The 22,144-nt window shown below is 39.8% G+C and overlaps 1 protein-coding gene across 3 annotated transcripts in view; it reads right to left on the reverse strand.

Moving 5' to 3' along the window:
• Positions 1–22,144, reverse strand: part of PTPRA (protein tyrosine phosphatase receptor type A) — a 128,823-nt gene that overhangs the window by 71,090 nt on the left and 35,589 nt on the right. For 2 of the 3 annotated variants that reach the window (XM_070420027.1, XM_070420026.1), the window contains exon 1: positions 18,580–18,659. Coding sequence is in view for 1 of the 3 variants with exons in the window: in XM_070420028.1 (XP_070276129.1) it covers positions 18,580–18,606 (27 nt within the window). In the remaining 2 variants the exon portion in view is untranslated. Of the gene's footprint in view, positions 1–18,579; positions 18,660–22,144 lie in introns of those variants that run through there. The other variant, XM_070420028.1, reaches the window with a different exon arrangement.

Raw genomic sequence — 22,144 nt, forward strand, 5'->3', positions numbered from 1 at the left:
ACTTAATCCTCCCCAACCCTATGATGCAATTGGTGTTACAACTTACCATATTGTGCACCTTTGTGGGGGGAGGAGAGGCTTTAACTACAGAAACCTTGAATATTAAATTCATAAGCAATCAATTATACATGCTTACACACATATCATGGATAAATTGTGTGAAATATATATCCTGCACCCAAGATGAAGGAATCATCCATAGATATACTCTTTGGCTTCTAGCCAAAGAGAAACACTCCTTACCCAAACACACACTCCCTGTCAGTGGACCCTGAGGTCCTGAGAGACATGCCATCCTGCCATCCTGGTCTAAAGCAAGGAGAGGAAAATTGGGTGCTAAGGAAATCCTTATTCCTCAGTTAGGTGTGGACAAGTGACTAAGTTCTAGATAAGGAGATATAAAATAAAGTATATTATGAGATCTCTAGGAAGGTGGTGCAAACGGAAGGGTGTGAGCCTTCCCCCCCCACCACCCCCTGTCCTTCCTCCTGAATCTGGAATTTAGATGTGATAACCAGTAGTCACTATGGACCCTGAAGTGATTTTGAGCATAGCAGAATTGAGAGTTAGAAAGGGATCGAGTTCTTTGATGATACTGTGAAACTGCTATACTGGCCCTACTTACTTTTAAATTTTATATATACTAGTGGCCTGGTGCACTGATTCGTGCACACTGAAAGGAAATTAATTAGAAGAAATATTTTAATATCGCTATTCACCCTTTCTCTATAATAGAAGTGTCAGAGCTGGAAATTAGTAAAATGTATATGAAAATAATATATAAATTGATTAATAAATAATAACAGACATGACATAAAAACAACAAAAACATGCTAATAAAAACATTGATAAAAAACAATGACTAATAAATTGATTAAACTTATTCTAATATCTCCCTGTATACCACATTAAGAGTAAAACACTTTCAGAGTGCTTGACTAATTTCCCTTGTGATGAAGTATTTACAACTTTAATGTCACATGCTCTTCGAACTCGAGAGAAAGCAACATATAACTAAGCATGTCCAAAAACGGGTTCAGGTAGGAATATTCCTACTCTGCCTAGAGTTTGTCCTTGTGATTTATTAATAGTCATCGCAAATGCTGGCATCACGGGAAACTGTCTTTGAATTAATTTAAATGGGAGGCTAGTGTCGAAACACTCGTGTGATTGGCGCCAGTGAGAGCATTACTAGTATATGTATCACGCACGTGCGAGTCAACGTTTATTTTTAAATTGCCAGTGTGCATCATCTGTACTGGCCGGTCGGTCGATCAGTCACTTAGCCTTTTATATATATAAATAAGAAATAAATAAACCTGTTTCATTTTCTGATATAACAACCAATCCCAAACAGCTAGTTATCTATACTAATAAAAGCCTAGGTGGCCCTTGTGTGCAACGTCATCACAAGATGGCCCAAACATACACAGATGGCTGCCACAAGATGACCATGCGCACAGTGGAGGCGGGGCCTGGCGGCCGCTCCGCACAGTGAGGTCTACAGGTCCCATGGCTCCGTGCAGCATGGAGGAGGCCAGTCCTCGCATCTCCGCCGCCTTGCGTAGAGGAGGCGGGGTCCCGGCAGGGGAGGGCAGTCAGGCCAGCAGAGGAGGGCAGTTGGGGGCGATCGGGCCGGCAGGGGAGGGCAGTTGTGGGCGATTGGCCTGGCAAGAGAGGGCAGTTGGGGGCGATCAGGCCAGCAGGGGAGCAGTTAGGCGTCAATCAGGCCGGCAGGGGAGTGGTTAGGGGGGCGATCAGGCTGGCAGGCAGGTGAGCGGTTAGGAGCCAGTGGTCCTGGATTGTAAAGATATGTCTGAATGCCGGTTTAGGCCCAATCTCACAGGGCCTAAACTGGCAGTCGGACATCCCCCGAGGGGTCCCAGATTGGAGAGGGTGCAGGCCAGGCTGAAGGACACCCACCCTCCCGTGCACAAATTTCGTGCACCAGGCCACTAGTAAGAAATAAGACTTGTGATGACCTAGGAATAGGAATGATGAGGATGCTCCTGAATGCATTTTTCTCAGCCCTCTTGATAGAAAGTACAATGCTGCATACATTCGCTAAAAAAAAAAATGTTACCAGAAATCAATATTATGAAGCCCCCACTAGCAAAGGAGACCTCAGCCCATCTGCACATTCCCCAAAGTTTATGCTTTGGCTGGGATAGCGTCCATCAGGGTCTATCTATTGAAAGTTAAGCATTCAATATTCCATACATTAATACTGTTAAAATCTGATCAAATATCAGGTATATGTTATTTCAGTTAAATCTAATAGCAACTCTACCAGCTAGATACTTTTACTCCCATTTTGCAGACAAAGAAATTAAAAGATGGTCATGTAGCTGGTAAATTGTGGAAGTGGAATAAATCTAGGACTACCTTTCTTCACATATCTTATTATCCTTCAAAAGATTAAAGACTAATGAAGAAACAGAAACATCTTCCTAATGCGAAATAAAACTAATTGATGATTATTTCCATTTTGTGAGTTTCTAAACAAAGGGGCAGTGATTTTTTTTAATGCACTCATTAATCAACCACTGATTTTCAGATATTCAATATACATATGTGTCTGCTCAAGTACTATTACTGATTTTAAGTACACTCACCTTTTGCAGAGATGAATATCCCTTTGGGAAAGGTATGTACTCAACTCTCAGCCTTATTGAGGATATCTCCCAGGTGTGGGAGAACCAAAGAAGTGGCAGCCAGGAATATTAAGCTCTGCCCTAGGCCTTTTCCTAGAACTGTTCACGTTCTCTGATTTGAAAAAAAAGCACCTAGAAGAAGGTTTCAGCTCCTTCAGCTAATTGTTCACGCAATCAACATTATATTATTTACATTAAAAATAAAAACCATTTTTACAACTACAATCCTTGGTTGCCTACAGCAGGCACTTGTACTAGGTATTCTATACATTTTAACCCATTTAATCCTCACAACCACCTTATGAGTGAGGTATTGTTTTCCCATTTTACAGGTGAAGAATCTAAAGATCACAGAGGTTAAGGAATTTGCTTAAGGCCATATATCTAAATAAATAGCTATTAGGATTTCAAACTCAGAACTTTTACTGATTTTTAAAAATTTTTATTTTTTAGAAAGGGAGAGTGAGAGAGAAACACTGATCAATCAGTTGCCTCCCATAAACACACCAACCAGGATCGAACCCACAATCTAGGTATGTGCCCTGACCAGGAATCGAACCGCAACCTTCCAGTATATGGGATGATGCTCCAACCAAGCCACCGGGCCAGGGCCAAAAACTGAGCTTTTAAAACTCCAAAGCTCACATCTTCCTTCATACTCCACCAGATACTAAGAACATACAGACAGTTTAGATATGGACATTGTCATCAAATAGCTCACAAACCAGTAGTGAGGCACAAATAAACTATGTATTCAAACCTTGAATGAACACTAATACTAAGATGAAGTGGTAAAACTTCAGACCAGGGGAGGAATTTTCAGGGGAGGTAATGTTTGAGCTCAATTTGGAAGGATAAAGGGTAGTTAGTTAGCCAAGAGAAGGGTCAGAAACAGTCTTGCAAGCAGAGAGGACTTGGAAGCATGAAAAAGCTTATCTGGTACCAGGCATGGCAAAGAGCTGGGTAAGGGCATCAAGCAGGACCTTAATAAATACCTGTTAAATGACTGTGAAAATTACAAACATGTAAGATTAGAGTTTGTGAGGATATGTGGAAGAAATGCAAGTGGTGATGATAGAGGAAGCAGAGATCAGATCACAAAGGGGCTGTTGGCCACATAAAAAGTTTTAACTTTCCACTGAACACACTGAGGAACCACCAAAGGCTTTAGCACAGGGAGGTTGATGGGAACAATTTGGATTTTAGAAAGAATGAGTGACAGACAGCAGGGTGGAGGATCAACCAGTGGTGTTTGAGGTTAGAAGAGCCGTTAACTGAAGCCTAGCCACCAAACCAGGAGAACCTCAGAGCATGGCAGAAATATTCAGAGGATACTGATAAGAGAATTTACAGGGGCAGAACTAAAGACTTAAATGAGATGTCAGAGGTAAGAAAGGCCCATGTGACTGACTTAGGTGAAACACAATGCTATAAGCAAGAGGATGACTGCTTTGGAACATATCATGGGGAAGGCTATAAGCTGAACAAGGAAAATGTACATGCTGTATCTACATAGAGCAAGGTGGGTGGAGGGGGGAGAAGGGGCAGAATGGCAGACAGGCAACGATAGAGCAGCTGCCACAGAAGTTAGGCAGTAAGCCAAAGAAAGAAAGAGGACAGCTGTAAGGGTGACAAAAGCAACAATGAACAAGCCAGGCAGGAGACATCTGACAAGCACAGGAGGCAAGAGTAGGTGGGCACTGGTGAGTACAAAACTGATACATGCCACTAAGGGAGGGTGGAGTAAGAACAGCACACTGAATACTTGCCAGTTAGAGAAAAGAGCTTGAAAAACTGCTGAAGGCTTCTGAAGAAGTTCTAGAACACCAGAAATAAACTTTCACTACAGATCTTTTCTTGAAAAAAGCAATGTGGTGAGAGAGGTCCAAAATAAAGGGAGGAGGACCCCCCAAAATCAGTAGGAGTCTGAGGCCCTAAAGAGCAGCTTACTCCCATAGATGAAATTATGCAGAGAATGAAACAGGAACAGTAAGCCTGTAAAAGAGGATTGTTAAATTCTACTCCCTTTAACTTTCACCTAAGGCAGCGGTTCTCAATCTGTGGGTCGCGACCATCGGAAAACACATATAGTATATCAGATATTTGCATTACGATTCAGAACAGTAGCAAAATTACAGTTATGAAGTAGCAACGAAAATAATTTTATGGTTGGAGGTCACCACAACATGAGGAACTGTATTAAAGGGTTGCGGCATTAGGAAGGTTGAGAACCACTGAGTCCTAAGGGTTAGAATTAGATTTGTTATCGCTTCTCGGCCTTTTGGCTAAGATCAAGTGTAGAATTAGATTTGTTTAGGCCCTAGACCAGCCATGGGCAAACTACGGCCCGTTTGAAATGAATAAAACTAAAAAAAAAAAAAAGACCGTACCCTTTTATGTAATGATGTTTACTTTGAATTTATATTAGTTCACACAAACACTCCATCCATGCTTTTGTTCCGGCCCTCCGGTCCAGTTTAAGAACCCATTGTGGCCCTCGAGTCAAAAAGTTTGCCCACCCCTGCCCTAGACAGAGGAGCCTGGAGGCAAAAAGGTCAAGCAGATTACTTCAAATAAACAAACACAGAAAACAGTCTGGTACAAATTTATATTGCAGATTAACTAAAACAAGAAACAATATAAAAAAGTATTTGGTTCTACTTAAAGCTCACCTTGAAATAAACTAACAGATATATGAAACCAAAGCAAAATATAGTTTACATGCATAAAAAAAACAAATGAGGAATAATTTTGAAAAGGAATAAAATGGGAGAAACCCATTTACCCAATCTTAAAGCTTAGAATACAGCTACCATAATTAAGACAATATGGTATTAGCAAAGGGATAAACATAACAGATCTATGAAATAAAACAGAGAATCAGAAACAAATCCACACAAATATGCCCAAATAATTTTTGACAAAGGTGCAAAAGCAATTCAATGGAGGAAGGCCAGCCTTTTCAAGAAATGGTGCTAGGAAACTGGATATCCACATGCAAAAGAATGAAGTTGGATTCCTACCTTATGCCATATATACAAAAATTAACTTAAATGGATCAAAGACCTAAACATAAGAACTAACACTATAAAACCCTTAGAAGAAAATATAGGAGAAAAGCATCACAACATTAGATTTAGCAATGATTTTAAAAAATATAACACCAAAAACACAGTCAATAACAAAAAAATAGGTAAGTTGGACTTAATCAAAATTAAAAACTTCTGTGTATCAAAAGACACTATCAACAGAATGAAAAGGAAATCCAAAGATGGGAGAAAACAGCTATTTGATAAGGAATTAAAAACCAGAATACTGTATGTAGGGTGTCCCCCAAAAAAGTATACACACTTTAACAGCTGATAGCTCAATTTTGAAAATGAAATGTATTTTAATAAACACTGCCTTTATAATTATTCCAAGTGTGTGTGCATACATTTTTTGGAACACCCTATATGTAAACTACTACACCTCAACAACCAAAAAAGTCAACCTCATTAAAAAATGGGCAAAGGACTTGAATTTATACAAGTGGCTAATAAGAACATGAAAAGATGCTCATCAGAGAAATGCAAATCAAATTCACACTGAGGCACAGCTGGAGTGGCTCAGTAAGTTGAGCATCATTCCACGCACCAGAGGGTTGCAGGTTCGATTCCCGGTCAGTTCACTCACATCCCTGGGTTGCAGGTTTGATCCCCAGTCAGGAGCATGTAGGCGGACACAGATTGATGTTTCTCACATCAATGTTTCTCTCTCTCTCTCTCTCTCTCTCCCTCTCTCCCTTCCTCTCTCTAAGCAGTTCCTTGGGTGAGGATTAAAAAAAGAAAATCACACTGAGATATTATTTCACACCTATTAGACTGGCTATTACAAACAAACAAAACAAAAATAGCCTGGCAGGTGTGGCTCAATGGTTGAGCATGGACCCATGAACCAGGAGGTCAGGGTTTGATTCCCAGTAAAGGCAAATACTTGGTTGTGGGCTCAATCCCCAGTAGGAGGCCCATTTTTTTTTAAGTTTGGGGGAAAAACAAAAATAGAAAATATTAAGTGTTGGCAAGAATGTAGAGAAACTGGAACCCTTGTGCAATGCTGGTGGGAATGTAAATGGTATATAACCACTTTGAGAAAACATTTGGCAATTTCTTAAAAAGTTAGACATAAATCTACTATACGACTCAGCCACTACACTCTAGGTATTCATCCAAGAAACCAGGATATGTACTAGTATGTTCATACAAAAGCTTGTATATCAAGCATGTCAAACTCATGACCCGCAGGCTGCATGCGGCCCACAATGAATATTTTTGCGGCCCAGCCAATTTAACAGTATATAAGAAACATTTTAATAAAAATTTTGTAACTTAATTTTTACAATATAGTTATACATAATTATTAATAATGAACTACAACATTTGCTAATGACTAATTACTATAATCGCATTGCATTCATTTCCCTTACGTGCCTTACACGCAGGCGCACCATTTCTCTCACTAATACTAGCGACGAATATTTTAGCAGTTGGGGGCGAGCAGGCTGGCAGTGGGGGGCAGCTGGGGATGATCAGGCAGGCAGGGAGGGCAGTGGGGGGCAGTTGGGGGCAAGAAGGCCAGCAGGCAGAGTGGTTAGGGGCAATCAAGCAGGCAGGCAGGCAGGAAGGCAGGTGAGTGGTCAGGAGCCAGCAGTCCCAGATTGCGAGACTGATGTCCGGCAGTCAGACATCCCCTGAGGGATCCCAGATTGGAGAGGGTGCAGGCCGGGCTGAGAGACAACCCCTTCCCCCAACCCCATGAATTTCGTGCACTGGGCCACTAGTATCGATATAAAGGAACTCTACTCAGCAGTAAGAATGAATGAAGTATTGATACACACCACATGGCAGAATCTGAAAATAACTACGCTGAGTAAAAGAAGCAAAACAAAAGAGAGTACATACTTGCTTTAAAGTGTAGGTTTTATTATTATTCAGGTATGGTGAGACCAAAAAACCAGGTGATTGCCACTGAAAAGACAGTTTATTAGTTTGTTACTCATATCATAGTTCCTAAAAGGAGGTGACACACAATGCCACACAGGTGCCACATGGGGAAGTACCAGGGTTGGTTAGGAGGCAAGAGGGAGTGAGGGGAAAAGTAAAAATCTTTATTGGGGTTTCTACAGGAAGGAATGGTGGAGGCTGGATAAACAGGTTTAGGATCAGCTATTTTGAAAAGTATCAGCCAGCTCTATGGTTTAGAGCAGTGGTTCTCAACCTTCCTAATGCCGCAACCCTTTAATACAGTTCCTCATGTTGTGGTGACCCCTAACGTGCCCTGAGCTGGCTGTGGCCTCCACTCATGGCAACAAAGTTTCAATTATAGAAGACAAATAAATCCCAGATACCTGCTTCCAGCCAGCCTCCACTGGGAGCTTGAGTGGCTGGGGGTTGTAGCCAGCCTGCAAACAGCCATCAGCCCCTCACCCAGGCTGGCCACACCCTCATGGGGTGAGGGTCCCCCTGGGGGGCTTAGCCAGCCTGAAAACGGCCTTCAGCCCCTCACCGAGACTGGCCAGGCACCCCAGCAGGACCCCCCACCCTGAAGGGGCTGTGGCCAGCCTGCAAACGGCCCTCAACCCCTCACCCAGGCTGGCCAGGCACCCCATGGGGGACCCCCACCCTGAAGGGGCTGTGGCCAGCCTGCAAACAGCCTTCAGCCCCTCACCCAGGCTGGCCAGGCACTCCTATATAATAAAAGGTAATATGCAAATTGACCCTAACAGCAGAACAACTGGGAATGACTGGTCACAATGACACACACTGACCACCAGGGGGCAGATGCTCAATGCAGGAGCTGCCCCCTAGTGGTCAGTGCACTCCCACAGGGGGAGCTCTGCTCAGCCACAAGCAAGGCTGATGGCTGCCAGTACAGTGGTGGTGGTGGGAGCCTCTCCCGCCTCCTCAGCAGCACTAAGGATGTCTGACTGCAGCTTAGGCCTGCTCCCCGCTGGCAAGTGGACATCCCCGGAGGGCTCCCGGGCTGCCAGAGGGATGTCTGACTGCCAGCTTAGGCCCAATCCCCCCAGGGAGCGGGCCTAAGCCAACAGGTGGTCATCCCCAGAGGGGTCCCAGACTGCGAGAGGGCACAGGCCAGGCTGAGGGACCCGCCCAAGTGCACAAATTTTTGTGCACCAGGTCTCTAGTTAATAATAATAAAGGAGAGTTAATAAAGAGGGTGATCAAGGTAACTATATTCAGGGTCAAAAAGACCCTATATACCCTAGCAAAAAGAGCCACTGATTTGCACTCAAGAAAGTGTTTGCTGCCCTGGCCAGTATACCTCAGTGGTTGAGTGTTGGCTGAGCATCAAAGGGTCGCGTGTTTGATTCCCGGTCAAGGTCACTTACCCTGGTTGCAGGTTTGATCCCTGGCCCCAAGGCATGTGGAGGCAGCCAACTAATGTGTCTCTCTCACATTGATGTTTCTTGGTCTCTCCCCTTCCACTCTCTCTAAAAAATCAATGGAAAAAATATCCTCAGGTGAGGATTAACAAAGAAAAGAAAAGGAAAAAAAAAGAAAAGAAAGGGTTTATTTGTTAGGTTGAGCAGGAACAAAATGCTGATGATTTCCTGTAAAGTCTGTAGAAAAGTCAAAGGCTAAAAAACTGGAGGAGATAGTGAAATAAACTTTTAAGATGTGATAAGACTTAGAATGCTGCTTCAGAAAATGGCAGGAAATGCTGACACTGGGCAGCCCTGAGGGCACAGGCCGGGGTAAGATAAGACCCATTTTTCAAGAATTCTTTTCTAAAAAAATGCTCTAAGCCAGTGGTTCTCAACCTTCCTAATTCTGCGACCCTTTAATACAGTTCCTCATGTTGTGGTGACCCCCAACCATAAAATTATTTTCGTTGCTGTAATTTTGCTACTGTTATGAATCGTAATGTAAATATCTGATATGCAGGATGTATTTAGGCGATCCCTGTGAAAGGGTCATTCGACCTCCAAAGGGGTCGCGACCCACAGGTTGAGAACCGCTGCTCTAAGCAGTAATAGCTTAGAGAATATACAGAATTAAAGTTTTGCTGGGTGAATGTAACAGAACTCTAAGCAATAGAATTGAGTACTGACAAGAGAATTAGCTGAATAGCTGAACCAGAGTCTAGCCTTGATAGGAATGGAAGGTAGATATTAAAGATGACTAAAGGAAATAAAGTACTTAAGTGACTAAAAACTCAGAAGATGTTCGGGAATGTTTTACAGTGAGAACTACAGAATAGGTAAACTGGAAGGCCCCAAGAGACTAACTTCACCAGAATTGTTTGGAAACTATTATAACTGATAGGCTCTAGTCCTTGGAGGGAAAAAAATCAATAGATATGGTTATCTCTATGTAGTTACAGTTTCCTTGAGATATATGGATCTCAATGCCAGTAAAATAAAAATCCTTTACTATCCCCAGATGATGCCACAAGCATCTTATTTAATATCCCTTGTTTCAAAATTCCCTGTTTACTTTTCTCCTCTACTCCTGCAGTCAAAACTAACTATATATTTCTGTGTTACCTTCTTTTAAAAAGTGAATAATGAGTACACAGATTATTTGAAGCATCTATCAATCTCCTAACTGATTTGACATAATTATCTAGAGGCAAATTTTATATATAACTTTAATATAAACACTTAAACTCTGGCCTAATTACTTGGCAAAAATTTGGCTGCAAGTCATTTTATTTATTAGATACTGATGGACACTAACTTCGATGGCTATGACACTAATACTGAAATTTCTTATCTGTAAGGAGGACTATTCATATATTCAGTGTCTGGAAAGAGTCCCTGCTGAGCTAAACATAGTGCAGTATGTACTCTATGAAAGAGTCCATGAGACAGGCTTTGCAGGGGAAGGGTAGTTTTATTCTTTCACAATGCCTGCGGAAAGTCTGGCAGCAAGGAAAGCCTAGAAAACTCATGAAAGGCCCTTTTATAACTATGGTGAATGTGGAACACAAAGTAAAGTCAGATGACCTACTTAAAGCTTTGCTTTTACTGATGAGAATTCTCATTCCAGATTAGTCTCTTTCTAGAAAAAGAAAACCTTACATAATGGTTGGAAAATTAAGACACAAGGAGTATGACTTGACTAAGTTTTAATATTTCCCTCTCAAATATCAGCTCAAGACCTAAGACCTATGGCCAGAGACAAAATATACTTCATAAGGCTCTGAGAGGTATGCTCTTGTTTACCTCAGTGTAACAATTCATTGACTGCTGGGCGAGGAAATTTAAATTCTATAATCCATTGATCAGATCAGAAGTTTGGGCTAATAATATTATAAGAGGAAATAATTTATTGATCTCTTCCTGGACCTTATACAAAGAAATGGATGGTAAACCTGTCTTGAAAGATAAGGACACACTCAGCAATAAGAAGGAATGGACTATATATGTATGCAACAACATGGATGAATCTCAAGACCATTATGCTGAACTGAATGCAAGAAACCAGACACAAGAGTATATACTGTATGATTGCATTTATTTTTTCATTTATTAAAGTTATAATTTCAATGTTTATTAAAATTACCATTTGTGTCTAATGAATATGCAGCAAAAACAACATATTTCCCTGGCCAGGAAGATTAGTTGTTTAGAGTGCTGTCCCGATACATCAAGGTTGCAGGTTCGATCCCTATTCAGGGGCACATACAAGAATCAACCAATGAATGCATAAATAAGTGGAATAGCAAAGTGATGTTTCTATTTCTCTTGGTCTCTATCTCTTTCTCCCTTCCTCTCTCTCTTTAAAATCAATTAAAAACAACAACAAAAACCACTAGAATTACTTGTTTTACATTATGTCTGAATAACCAGGAAACTCTATATGCCTATGGCTGGACTGGTACCTACTCTGCCATCTTAATCAGAAGTGTATTATTGCATTTACATAACATTCTACAAAGGAAAAGAAAGTGAAAGCAGCTGGGGTTGGGGATAGAAATGAAGATTAATTGCAAAAGGGTATGAGGGACCCTTTGGAGGCTGATAAGAATGTTCTATATCTTGACTACACTGGTGGTTACATGGTGTATACATTTGTCAAAACACATCTAAGTATACTCCTAAAATGGCACATTTATTATACGTAAATTATACCCCAATAAAGTTGAAAAAAAAATGAAAAGAAGAAAGGTAAGACCAGTATAAGTTCCTTCAAAGTAGAGAATCAATCATTTGCTTATCTGTTCAACTAAGTTCCTTGACATGTGCCAAGTAGGAAAGTAAAGGAGAGAAGCTCATGCCTTAGAGCAGGGGTCCTCAAACTATGGCCCGCCGGGTGTTTTTGCTGCCGCTGCCTGTCCTGCTTAGCAGCCGACTCGTCCCGGCCCTCAGTGCGCATGTGTGGAATGTCTGAGGGACAGTGAACTGGCCCCCTGTTTAAAAAGTTTGAGGACCTCTGCCTTAGAGGAGCTTACATCTCAAGTGTTTTCTCACCTACCCTTCTCATGTTACCCAAACATTTCAGGTTAGTCAATAAAATTCTTATGATCCAGGAGATAGCTGAATATGGCTTTCTCCCATTTTGATTCTCATTGACTCTCTCTCCTTTATGTAGAAAGATAAAATGGAAAATTCTTATCTCATTCTCCTCTATGATTAGTTTACCATTTAAAAATCCTCTGACCTGTTCTTATTTTGCTAAATTAACAGTAACTTACAGAATGCCTACTACATATGCCAAACTGTAAACACTTGTGTAGAATACAAAATACTTGACATGTCTCTTTCCTCATGTGCTCCTTTCATAATTTCCCATCCCACTTTCATGTGTGTCTTCTCCTTCTGTCCCTTCCTTCCTCCATTTTGCTTTGAGTGCAGAATTAGGTAACTATCCAAGATCGCAAAGCTAGATAGATCATCAAATCCCAATTCACTAATTTTCTGAAGGGAAAGGGGAGAAAAATGGTGGGAGGTGTATGTGTAGGAGGGTATCTCCTGGACCTCATTAATATAGTTCTAAATCAATCTCAACTCTCCCTCCACCATTCCCACGGGCCCCATCCTCAAACTTTTTTTGGTGTCATCCAGTCTTTATATTGGTAACTGCTTTTGTTTAGAAGCTTCTGCTCCCAGTTCTCTCACATTAGCCAGGTCTCTGCTTAAATGAAACCTGCCCTCGTTAGTTATAATAGAACCATTCTTACTCCCACTCCATATCATAATATTCATTATCATAGCAACTTATTCACTGCTTTCACATAACTTAATTATAGATATTTACCTGTCAATTATAATCAAGACTATGCTCCATGTAGATCAAACACATGACTGCTATGTTCTACCCAGCACCTAGCAAAGTGGTCCACACATAATAGGTATCCCAGGGAGTAGACTGATCAGTCTGCCTCTATAGGGCCTAAAGTCCTGCTTAAAAGAATCTCAACCCCTGAAACTGGATTAAAATGATTCAATACCCTACCCAAGGCCAGAAATAAATGTAAATTCTCTCTAGAAAAAGGTATCATCCTAGCTTTCAAATCATGTTATAAACAATTTTTTAAAATATGTCTGGTCCATGAGGCAGTAACATGGGAATAAGTAGAAAATAGCTAAGAACAGTACCACAGCATTAAAAATTTCAGCCAGTCCTGGCCGGTTTGGCTCAGTGGATAGAGCGTCAGCCTGCGGACAGAGGGGTCCCGGGTTTGATTCTGGTCAAGGACACATGCCTGGGTTGCAGGCTCGGTCCCCACTAGGGGCCATGCAGGAGGCGGCCAATCCATAATTCTCTCTCATCATTGATGTTTCTATCTCTCTCCCTCCCTCTCCTTTCCTCTCTGAAATCAATAAAAATATATTTATAAAAAATTTCAGCCCAGAATCAGTTTTATGCACATACATAAATAAAATGTAATAGCAAATCTAAAAAAGAAAAAGGACAAAGCAGGAATTCTAAAACTGAGAACATAGTTGAAGTAAAGACTCAATAGATGGATTTAAGAACAGATAAAATACAGCTGAAGAGATAATTAAGGAAATGGAGGTAAATCAAAAGGAAGAATCTGGAAAAAAGCAGAGAGGCAAGAGGATAAAAAATACAGAAGAGAGGTAAGAGGTATAGAGAATATAGTGAGATGACCTATCCTACATATAATTTGAGTCCAAGATAGAGGAAAGAAGTAAGACAGAAGAAATATTTGAAGAGACAAAGGCTTAAAATTCTCCAAACTTAAAAAGAAAATTTGTGTCTAGATACCACAGTAATACTTCTGAAAACCAAAGAATTAAAAAAATTTTTTTTAAGCAGCACGGGAGGGTGAGGAGGGTGCTAGATTTTTACAAAGGTAGCTAAAAAAAACTTCCATTTCTATACACATGTCCTTTATAATGAGAATGGCCAACAACACACTGAAAAGCAAAACACTGAAATTAGTTATCAATAAATCAGGAAAAGAAAAGCATGTTGGCTATCACCACTATGATTTACTAATATTTATTTATTTATTTATTTATTTATTATGTTTCAATTGATTTGAGAGAGAAACATCAATGTGAGAGAGAAACATCGATCAGTTGCCTCACGTATATGCCCTGACCCAGGATTGAACCCATATCCCAGATATGTACCATGACTGGAATTGAACCTGCAACCCTTTGGTGTGCGGGATTGACACTCCAACTAACTGAGCCACCTGGCCAGGGTTGATTTATTAATCTAGAACAGGGCCAACATATGGTTTCTGTTGCAACAAGTGAACTCAACTGAAATTAATGTTATTCATATTTAATATAATTATATCATTCTTCAAGTTTTCCCCAACCATTTAAAAATGTATAACAAACATTTTGAGTTCAAATGTCATATAAAAAAGGCAGTAGACTGGATATGGGAGGCAGGCCATAGTTTGCTGATCCCTATTCTAGAAGTTCTAACTAATGGGATGAGAAAAGATAAAAAAAAGATAGAATTATTAAGAACCTCCCAAAAAACTTATTTGCAGATGAAAGTCTGTGTACTTAAAAAATAATTAGGTACAAAACTAATGTTCATAAACTAATGCTCACAGTTGAAAACACTCACCAAGCAGAATATATAGAGTATCAAATTGAAATTTTAGAAGTGAAAACCACAATAGCTGAAACTGGGGGAAAAAACACCCTAGATGGGTACAATAGCAGAAATAAGAGAGGAAACAATCAATACATTGAAAAAGAGATAAATAGAAAATGTCCAGTTTGTACAACAGAGAAAAAAGAGATTAAAAAAAATTAACAAAGACTCAGAATCCTGTGGGACAATAATAAAGCCCATCATTTGTTACACTACAGTCCCAAAAATGAGAGGAAACATTCAGAGATTTAAAAAAAAAAAATTTGAGCCCTAGCTGGTTTGTCTCAGTGATTAGAGTGTCAGCCTACAGATGGAAGGGGTCACGAGTTGGATTCCTGTGAAGGGCACATGCCTCAGTTGCAGGCTGAATCCTCAGCCCCTCTTGGGGCAAGTGCGGGTTGGGGGGCCATTCAGTGTGTCTCTCTCACATTGATGTTTCTCTCTTTCTGTCTCCCCCCCTCCCTTCCACTCTCTCTAAAAATCAATGGGGAAAAATATCCTCAGGTAAGGATTAAATAATTTAAGAAATAACTGCTGAAAATTCCCCAAATTTAGTTAAAGATAGAAACCTCAAACTGCTAAAAACTAAAGATAATGTCCTGAAAGCTGCTAGAGAAATGACACATTACTTACAGAAAACCAACAATTCAAAGGATATTGTTTTTTATCAGGAATCATGGAAGCTATAAGGAAGTGTACAATATTTTTCAAATGCTGAAAGAATCAAGCCAAAATTCTATATAGAGTAAACATATACTTCAGAAATGAAGGTGAAATAGAAACAATGGCAGATGAAGAAAACTAAGAATGTGTCACCAGCAGACCAGCTCTAAAAGACTGGCTGAATTTCTTCAGAAAGGAAATAAATGATCACAGAAGGAATAAATAGTAGTGGAAAGGGTGTATATACACACATATATTTATGTTACACATATACACCAATTAAACAATCCTCCTTTAATTTTAAAAATTATGTCTGATACTGAAAGTAAAAATTCTAACACTGTCTTATGATTCTCAATACATATATGAGATAATATTTAATATAACTGCATGATAAGGGGGGTGAGGTAGAAGAACCTAAAAGGTGGTAAGGTTTCTACATTCCACTTAAAAGTGGTATAGCCCTAGCTGGTTTGGCTCAGTGGATAGAGCATCCGCCTGCAGACTGAAGGGTCCTAAGCTCGATTCCAGTCAAGGGCACATGCCTGGGTTGTGGGCTCGATCCCCAGTAGGGGGTGTGCAGGAGGCAGTCCATCAATGATTCTCTCTCATCATTGATGTTTCTATCTCTCTCTCCCTCCCTCTCTGGAATCAATAAAAATACATTTTTTTAAAAGGAAAGAGCCCTAGGCCTAGCCAGTTTGGCTCAGTAGATAGAGCATAAAAACAACATATAGATCAATGGAAGAGAATAGAAAGCTGAAAAATAAACCCATGCCTTATGGTCAATTAATCTTTGACAAAGGAAGCAAAAATATACAATGGGGTAAAAACAGTCTTATCAATAAATGGTGTTGGGAAAACTGGAGTAATATATGCAAAAAATGAAACTAGACCACTTTCTTACACTATATAAAAGAGTAAACTTGAAATGGATTAGACTTAAATGTAAGACCCCAAACCATAAAACTCCTAGAAGAAAACATAGGCAGTAAAATCTCTAACTTTCTCATACCAGTGTTTTTTCTGATATATCTTCTCAAACAAGGGAAACAAAAGAAAAAACAAACAAATGGAACTCTATCAAACCAAAAAGTTTTTGCAGAGCAAAGAAAATTATCAATAAAACAAAATGACAATTCACTAAATGGAAGAAGATATTCGCCAATGATACATCCAGTAAGGGGTTAATATCCAAAATGTGTAAAGAACCCATACAACTTAACATAAAAAAATAGAAACTATCTGATTTAAAAAAATGGGCAGAGAACTTGAATAGGCATATCTCCAAAGAGGACAGACAGATGGCCAATAGACATTTGAAAAGATGCTTAATGTCACTAATCATCAGAGAAATGCAAATTAAAACCACAATGAGATATCATCTCACACCTGTCAGAATGGCTATCATCAATAAACCAGTAAACAACAAATGTTGGCGAGGATGTGGATAAAAGGGAACCCTCATACACTGTGGGATTGCAAATTGGTGCAGCCACTACGGAAATAGTATGGAGGTTCCTCAAAAAATTAAAATGGAAATGCTTTACGACCCAGCAATTCTACTTCTGGGTATTTATCTAAAGAAATCCGCCGAAACCGGTTTGGCTCAGTGGATAGAGCGTCGGCCTGCGGACTGAAAGGTCCCAGGTTCGATTCCGGTCAAGGGCATGTACCTGGGTTGCGGGCACATCCCCAGTAAGAGATGTGCAGGAGGCAGCTGATCGATGTCTCTCTCATCGATGTTTCTAACTCTCTATCTCTCTCCCTTCCTCTCTGTAAAAAATCAATAAAATATATTTAAAAAAAAAAAAAAAAAGAAATCCAAAACACTAATTTGAAAACATATATGTATCCCTATGTTCACTGCAGCATTATTTACAATACCCAAGATATAGAAGCAACCCAAGTGCCCATCAATAGACAAGTGGATAAAAAAGTTGTGGCATATATAATGGAATTTTCCTCAGCCTTAAAAAAAGAATGAAATCTTACCATTAGTGACAATATGGATGGATCTAGAGGATATTATTTTAAATAAAATAAGTCAGACAGAGAAAAACAAATACCATATGATTTCACTTATATGTAGAATCTATAAAACAAAATAAGCAAACAAAATTGAAACTAACACATAAATACAGAGGACAAACTGATGGTTGCCAAATGGGAGGGGGTTTGGGAGAAGAGGGTGAAGAGATTAAGAAGTACAAATTGGCAGTTACAAAATAGTCATGGGATATAGAAGTATAGCACAGGAAATATAGTTAATAATATAATAACTATGTATGATGTCAGGTGGTTACTGGACTTATTGAGGGGATCACTTCTTAAGTTATATAAATATCTATCTAACCACTATACTGCATGCCTGAAACTAATATAAAATATTAAATGTCAACTGTAATTGAAAAATAAAAATGTTTAAAAGGAAAAAGACCTAACTATATGCTGTCTACAAGAAATGTACTTCAGATATAACATAACAACCAAGGTAGGTTAAAAATAAATGGATTCAGTGTTTCAGGTATAGGGAAAGAGGAATGAATAAGTGGAGCACAAAGAATTTTTAGAGTAGTGAAACTATTCTGTATGATACTGTAATGCAGTGGTTCTCAACCTTCTGGCCCTTTAAATACAGTTCCTCATGTTGTGACCCAACCATAAAATTATTTTCGCTGCTACTTCATAACTGTAATGTTGCTACTGTTATGAATCGTAATGTAAATATCTGATATGCAGGATGGTCTTAGGCGATACCTGTGAAAGGGTTGTTCGACCAACAAAGGGGTCGCGACCCACAGGTTGAGAACCACTGGCCTACAACAACTTCCCCAAAGGACTTATACCTATGTATTTCCTCTAACAAAACATGTTAGGATCTATATGCTGAAAAATGCAAAACACTGATAAAACAGTAATCAAATTAAACCTAAATAAATGAAAAAATTTACTGTGTTCATGTTTTGGATTCATGACCAGGATGAAGGCCACCATTATAAATAATGATAATTATAATGTTTTAATCACAAAAATAAGCTATTCTGTAGCCTGCAAATAAAATGGAATGGAGAAAACCTGATTTTAGCTTTGTTTTGTGAGAACACTAACTTGGGGGACAAAGACTTCTCACAGCTCTGGTTTTAATTATTTAATTATTTAGCTCTTACCTTAATTATTTGAGATGCATCATCCATCCTCACTCACTGGAATTCCATAAATACTTTTTTTTAAGTTTGTCACCTGCAACTAAAGGGAAAAAAAAACCTTTAGAAAGGTAAAACAGCCCTATTTAAACCATGGATTGTTCCCAGGGAGTACACTCTAAGGAGATGTTTTATAGAGCTGTGCTTAACATTCCAGTAGCCATAGAACAAAGCTCCATCTTAAATAGTTTAAATCACTGAAGTGCTCATGAGAACTCAATGAGAAATTAGGTCTTTCCAGCGGAGGCAAGATGGAGCACTCCTCTCTTCTCCCAAACCTGGAATAGTCTGCAAGGGGACATTTGGTAATGCCTAAAGCTAGTTTTAATTGTCTTACAAATCACAGGATAGTCCTTGCATAACCAAGTATTGGTCAAAGACCCACCTTCTGGTCCAAGCCTGTAACTCATTAGCTAAGTGACCCAAACCAAACCTATTAACCTCTTTAAGCCTGTTTTTTTCTCTTGGAAAAAGAGTAAAGCCTGAATTAAGTTCTTTTATAATTCTCACGGTACCAAAATAATCAAATTTATATTGAAATAATGCCTAACCTTTAAGCATACACAATGGGCCAGTCATTATATTAAGTGTTTTATGTGCTCTACCTCATTTAACCCTATAATAGGCAGGTGCTATCATTAGCCTCATTATCCAAATACATAACCTGATATAGACTCTTAGGGTCACAAAGTGGTCAACAGCAGATCCAGGATCTGAACCTGGCCAATCTGATTCTAGAGCCTCATTCTTATCATTATCTTCACCATCCCACTGGGATTTGAGGAGTAATGACTGTGGTTCTTAATCCCCTTGGACAGAGGATTAAGAATCATATCCCTAATTTCACCACCCACTAAATACCATAGGAGACTTTAGGTTCAAAACGGCGAAGAGAATAGAATAGAGAACCCAGAAATTGACCCAAACCACTATGCTCAATTAATATTTGACAAAGGAGGCAAGAACATACAATGGAGTCAAGACAGTCTCTTCAATAAATGGTGCTGGGAAACTTGGTCAGACGCATGCAAAAAAATGAAACTAGACCACCAACTTACACCATACACAAAAATAAACTCAAAGTGGATAAAAGACTTAAACATAAGACAGGAAACCATAAAAACAGTAGAGGAATGCACAGGCAGCAAGATCTCAGATACATGCCGAAGCAATATCTTCACTGACACAGCTCCTAGGGCAATGGAAACTAAAGGGAAAATAAACAAATGGGATTACATCAAAATTAAAAGCTTCTGCACAGCACAAGAAACCATCAACAAAACAACAAGAAAACCCACTGCATGGGAGAACATATTTGCCAACGATATCTCCGATAAGGGCTTAATCTCCAACATTTACAGGGAACTCATGCAATTTAACAAAAGGAAGACAAACAACCCAATCAAAAAATGGGCAACGGATCTAAATAGATACTCTTCGAAAGAAGACATAAGGAAGGCCAAGAGACATATGAAAAAATGCTCAAAGTCACTAATCATCCGAGAGATGCAAATCAAAACGACAATGAGGTACCATCTCACACCTGTCAGAATGACCATCATCAACAAATCAACAAATGACAAATGCTGGTGAGGATGCGGAGAAAAGGCACCCTCATGCACTGCTGGTGGGAATGCAGACTGGTGCATCCACTTGTGGAGAACAGTATGGAGTTTCTTCAAAAAACTAAAAATGGAACTTCCATTTGACCCAGTGATCCCACTTCTAGGAATATATCCCAAGAAACCAGAAACACCAATCAGAAAGGATATATGCACCCCTATGTTCATAGCAGCAAAATTTACAATAGCTAAGATTTGGAATCAGCGTAAGTGCCCATCAGCAGATGAGTGGATTAAAAAACTTTGGCATATCTATGCAATGGAATACTATGCCGCAGTAAAAAGGAAGGAACTACTACCATTTGCAACAGCATGGATGGAGCTGGAGAGCATTATGCTAAGTGAAATAAGCCAGTCAGAAAAAAATAAATATCACATGATCTCACTCATTTGTGGACTATAATGAACAACATAAACCGATGAACAAAAATAGATCTAGAGACAGAGAAGCATCGATCAGATGCTCAAACCTTAGAGGGAAGGTGGGGGAGGGTGAGGGTAAAGTGGAGAGATCAACCAAAGGACTTGTATGCATGCATATAAGCATAAGCGATGGATGCAGACAACAGGGGGTGAGAGTGAGGGCAAGACTGGGAGGATGAGGGGACAATGGGGGGATAAAGACACATTTGTAATACCTTAATCAATAAAAATTTTTAAAAATATAAAAATAAAAAAATAAAACCTGAAACACACACACAAAAACCCCGAAACGGTGAAGAGACACCATTTTTAAGCTACAAACTAGCCAAGATTAGGAAAACAAGATCTAAAGCTGTTGGGGACCTGATGCCATAGGTTGCTCATATCTTGCACTGACACTGTACAGTAAAAGACAATCCCTTTCAACAGAGGGCCTTCCGAATGTTCACACACTTCTTTAAAATAATCCTAAATACAGTAAAAGAAAACTTCATACAAAGACATTCATTGACTGCCCAATGACTAGGCAGTGAAGTGGTCCAAGGCTCTAGCGTTTCTGTCCAGTGAGATACTCCACTATTGGGCAATCTGGGCTGACAGAGACTCTGTCAGGTGTGCACTGCAGTCTGGTGACTTCCCCTACCCGATCCTACCCTTTTCCTGTTTTCTCATAGTCATTACTCCCCAATGTTGACAAAAGAAAATCCAAACCGATAGGAAAATTTTATAAAAGTTTATCTGAACAAAATCTGAGGACACGCCCAGGAACAAGATCTCAACAAATTGAGAAAATGCTCCAGAGAATGGCAGTTTGGCAGTTCTTTTGATTTAGAATCAAAAGAGAAGACGTAAGAAAGGTTACATGAAATCCACTGGTGGCAGATTAAGGAGACGGAAAAAAACAAAGCAAGGAAATATCTAGGATTGGATAAAAAGTAAAATGAAGAGACAGTTACTTCTTTTACAGTGGTGGGGACAGGATAGTTAACATTTAACATTTACAGTAAATAGAGATGGTATGTGGGCAATAAGATAACAATGAGGAGTTTCATGGTCATGTGCTCTGGTGCTAGGTTGTGGCTCTGAGGAGCCTGGAAAATTATTCTGATACTAATGCCCCAGTGCAGGGATTCATGAACATTGAAAAGAAATTAATTGGAAGGTGGCTGGCAGGACTGGGTGAGACGTGCCGTCCCTCCCTGGCCAGCCGCACCTGGGGTGGCACCGTGGCTCGAAGGGCATCTGTGCAGTGAGCAGGGGATCAGACTGAAACCGGCTCTCCGACATCCCCCAAGGGGTCCCGGATTGTGAGAAGGCGGTTCTCGGGTGACTACCCTGGAATCGGGCTCCCTCCTTTCTTGGTTCCAGGGTGTGTCACCAGAAAACCGCTGCTGCCAAGTTACCATAGCTCGGCAGCTCCGGCGTTAAACATCTGCCCCCTGGTGGTCATTGCACATCATAGCTACCGGTTGGACAGTCGCTTA

This window comes from Myotis yumanensis, unplaced genomic scaffold, assembly GCF_028538775.1.
Source record: "Myotis yumanensis isolate MYYU_CA2020_CCGP unplaced genomic scaffold, mMyoYum1.0.hap1 SCAF_7, whole genome shotgun sequence".
Taxonomy (NCBI): Eukaryota; Metazoa; Chordata; class Mammalia; order Chiroptera; family Vespertilionidae; genus Myotis; species Myotis yumanensis.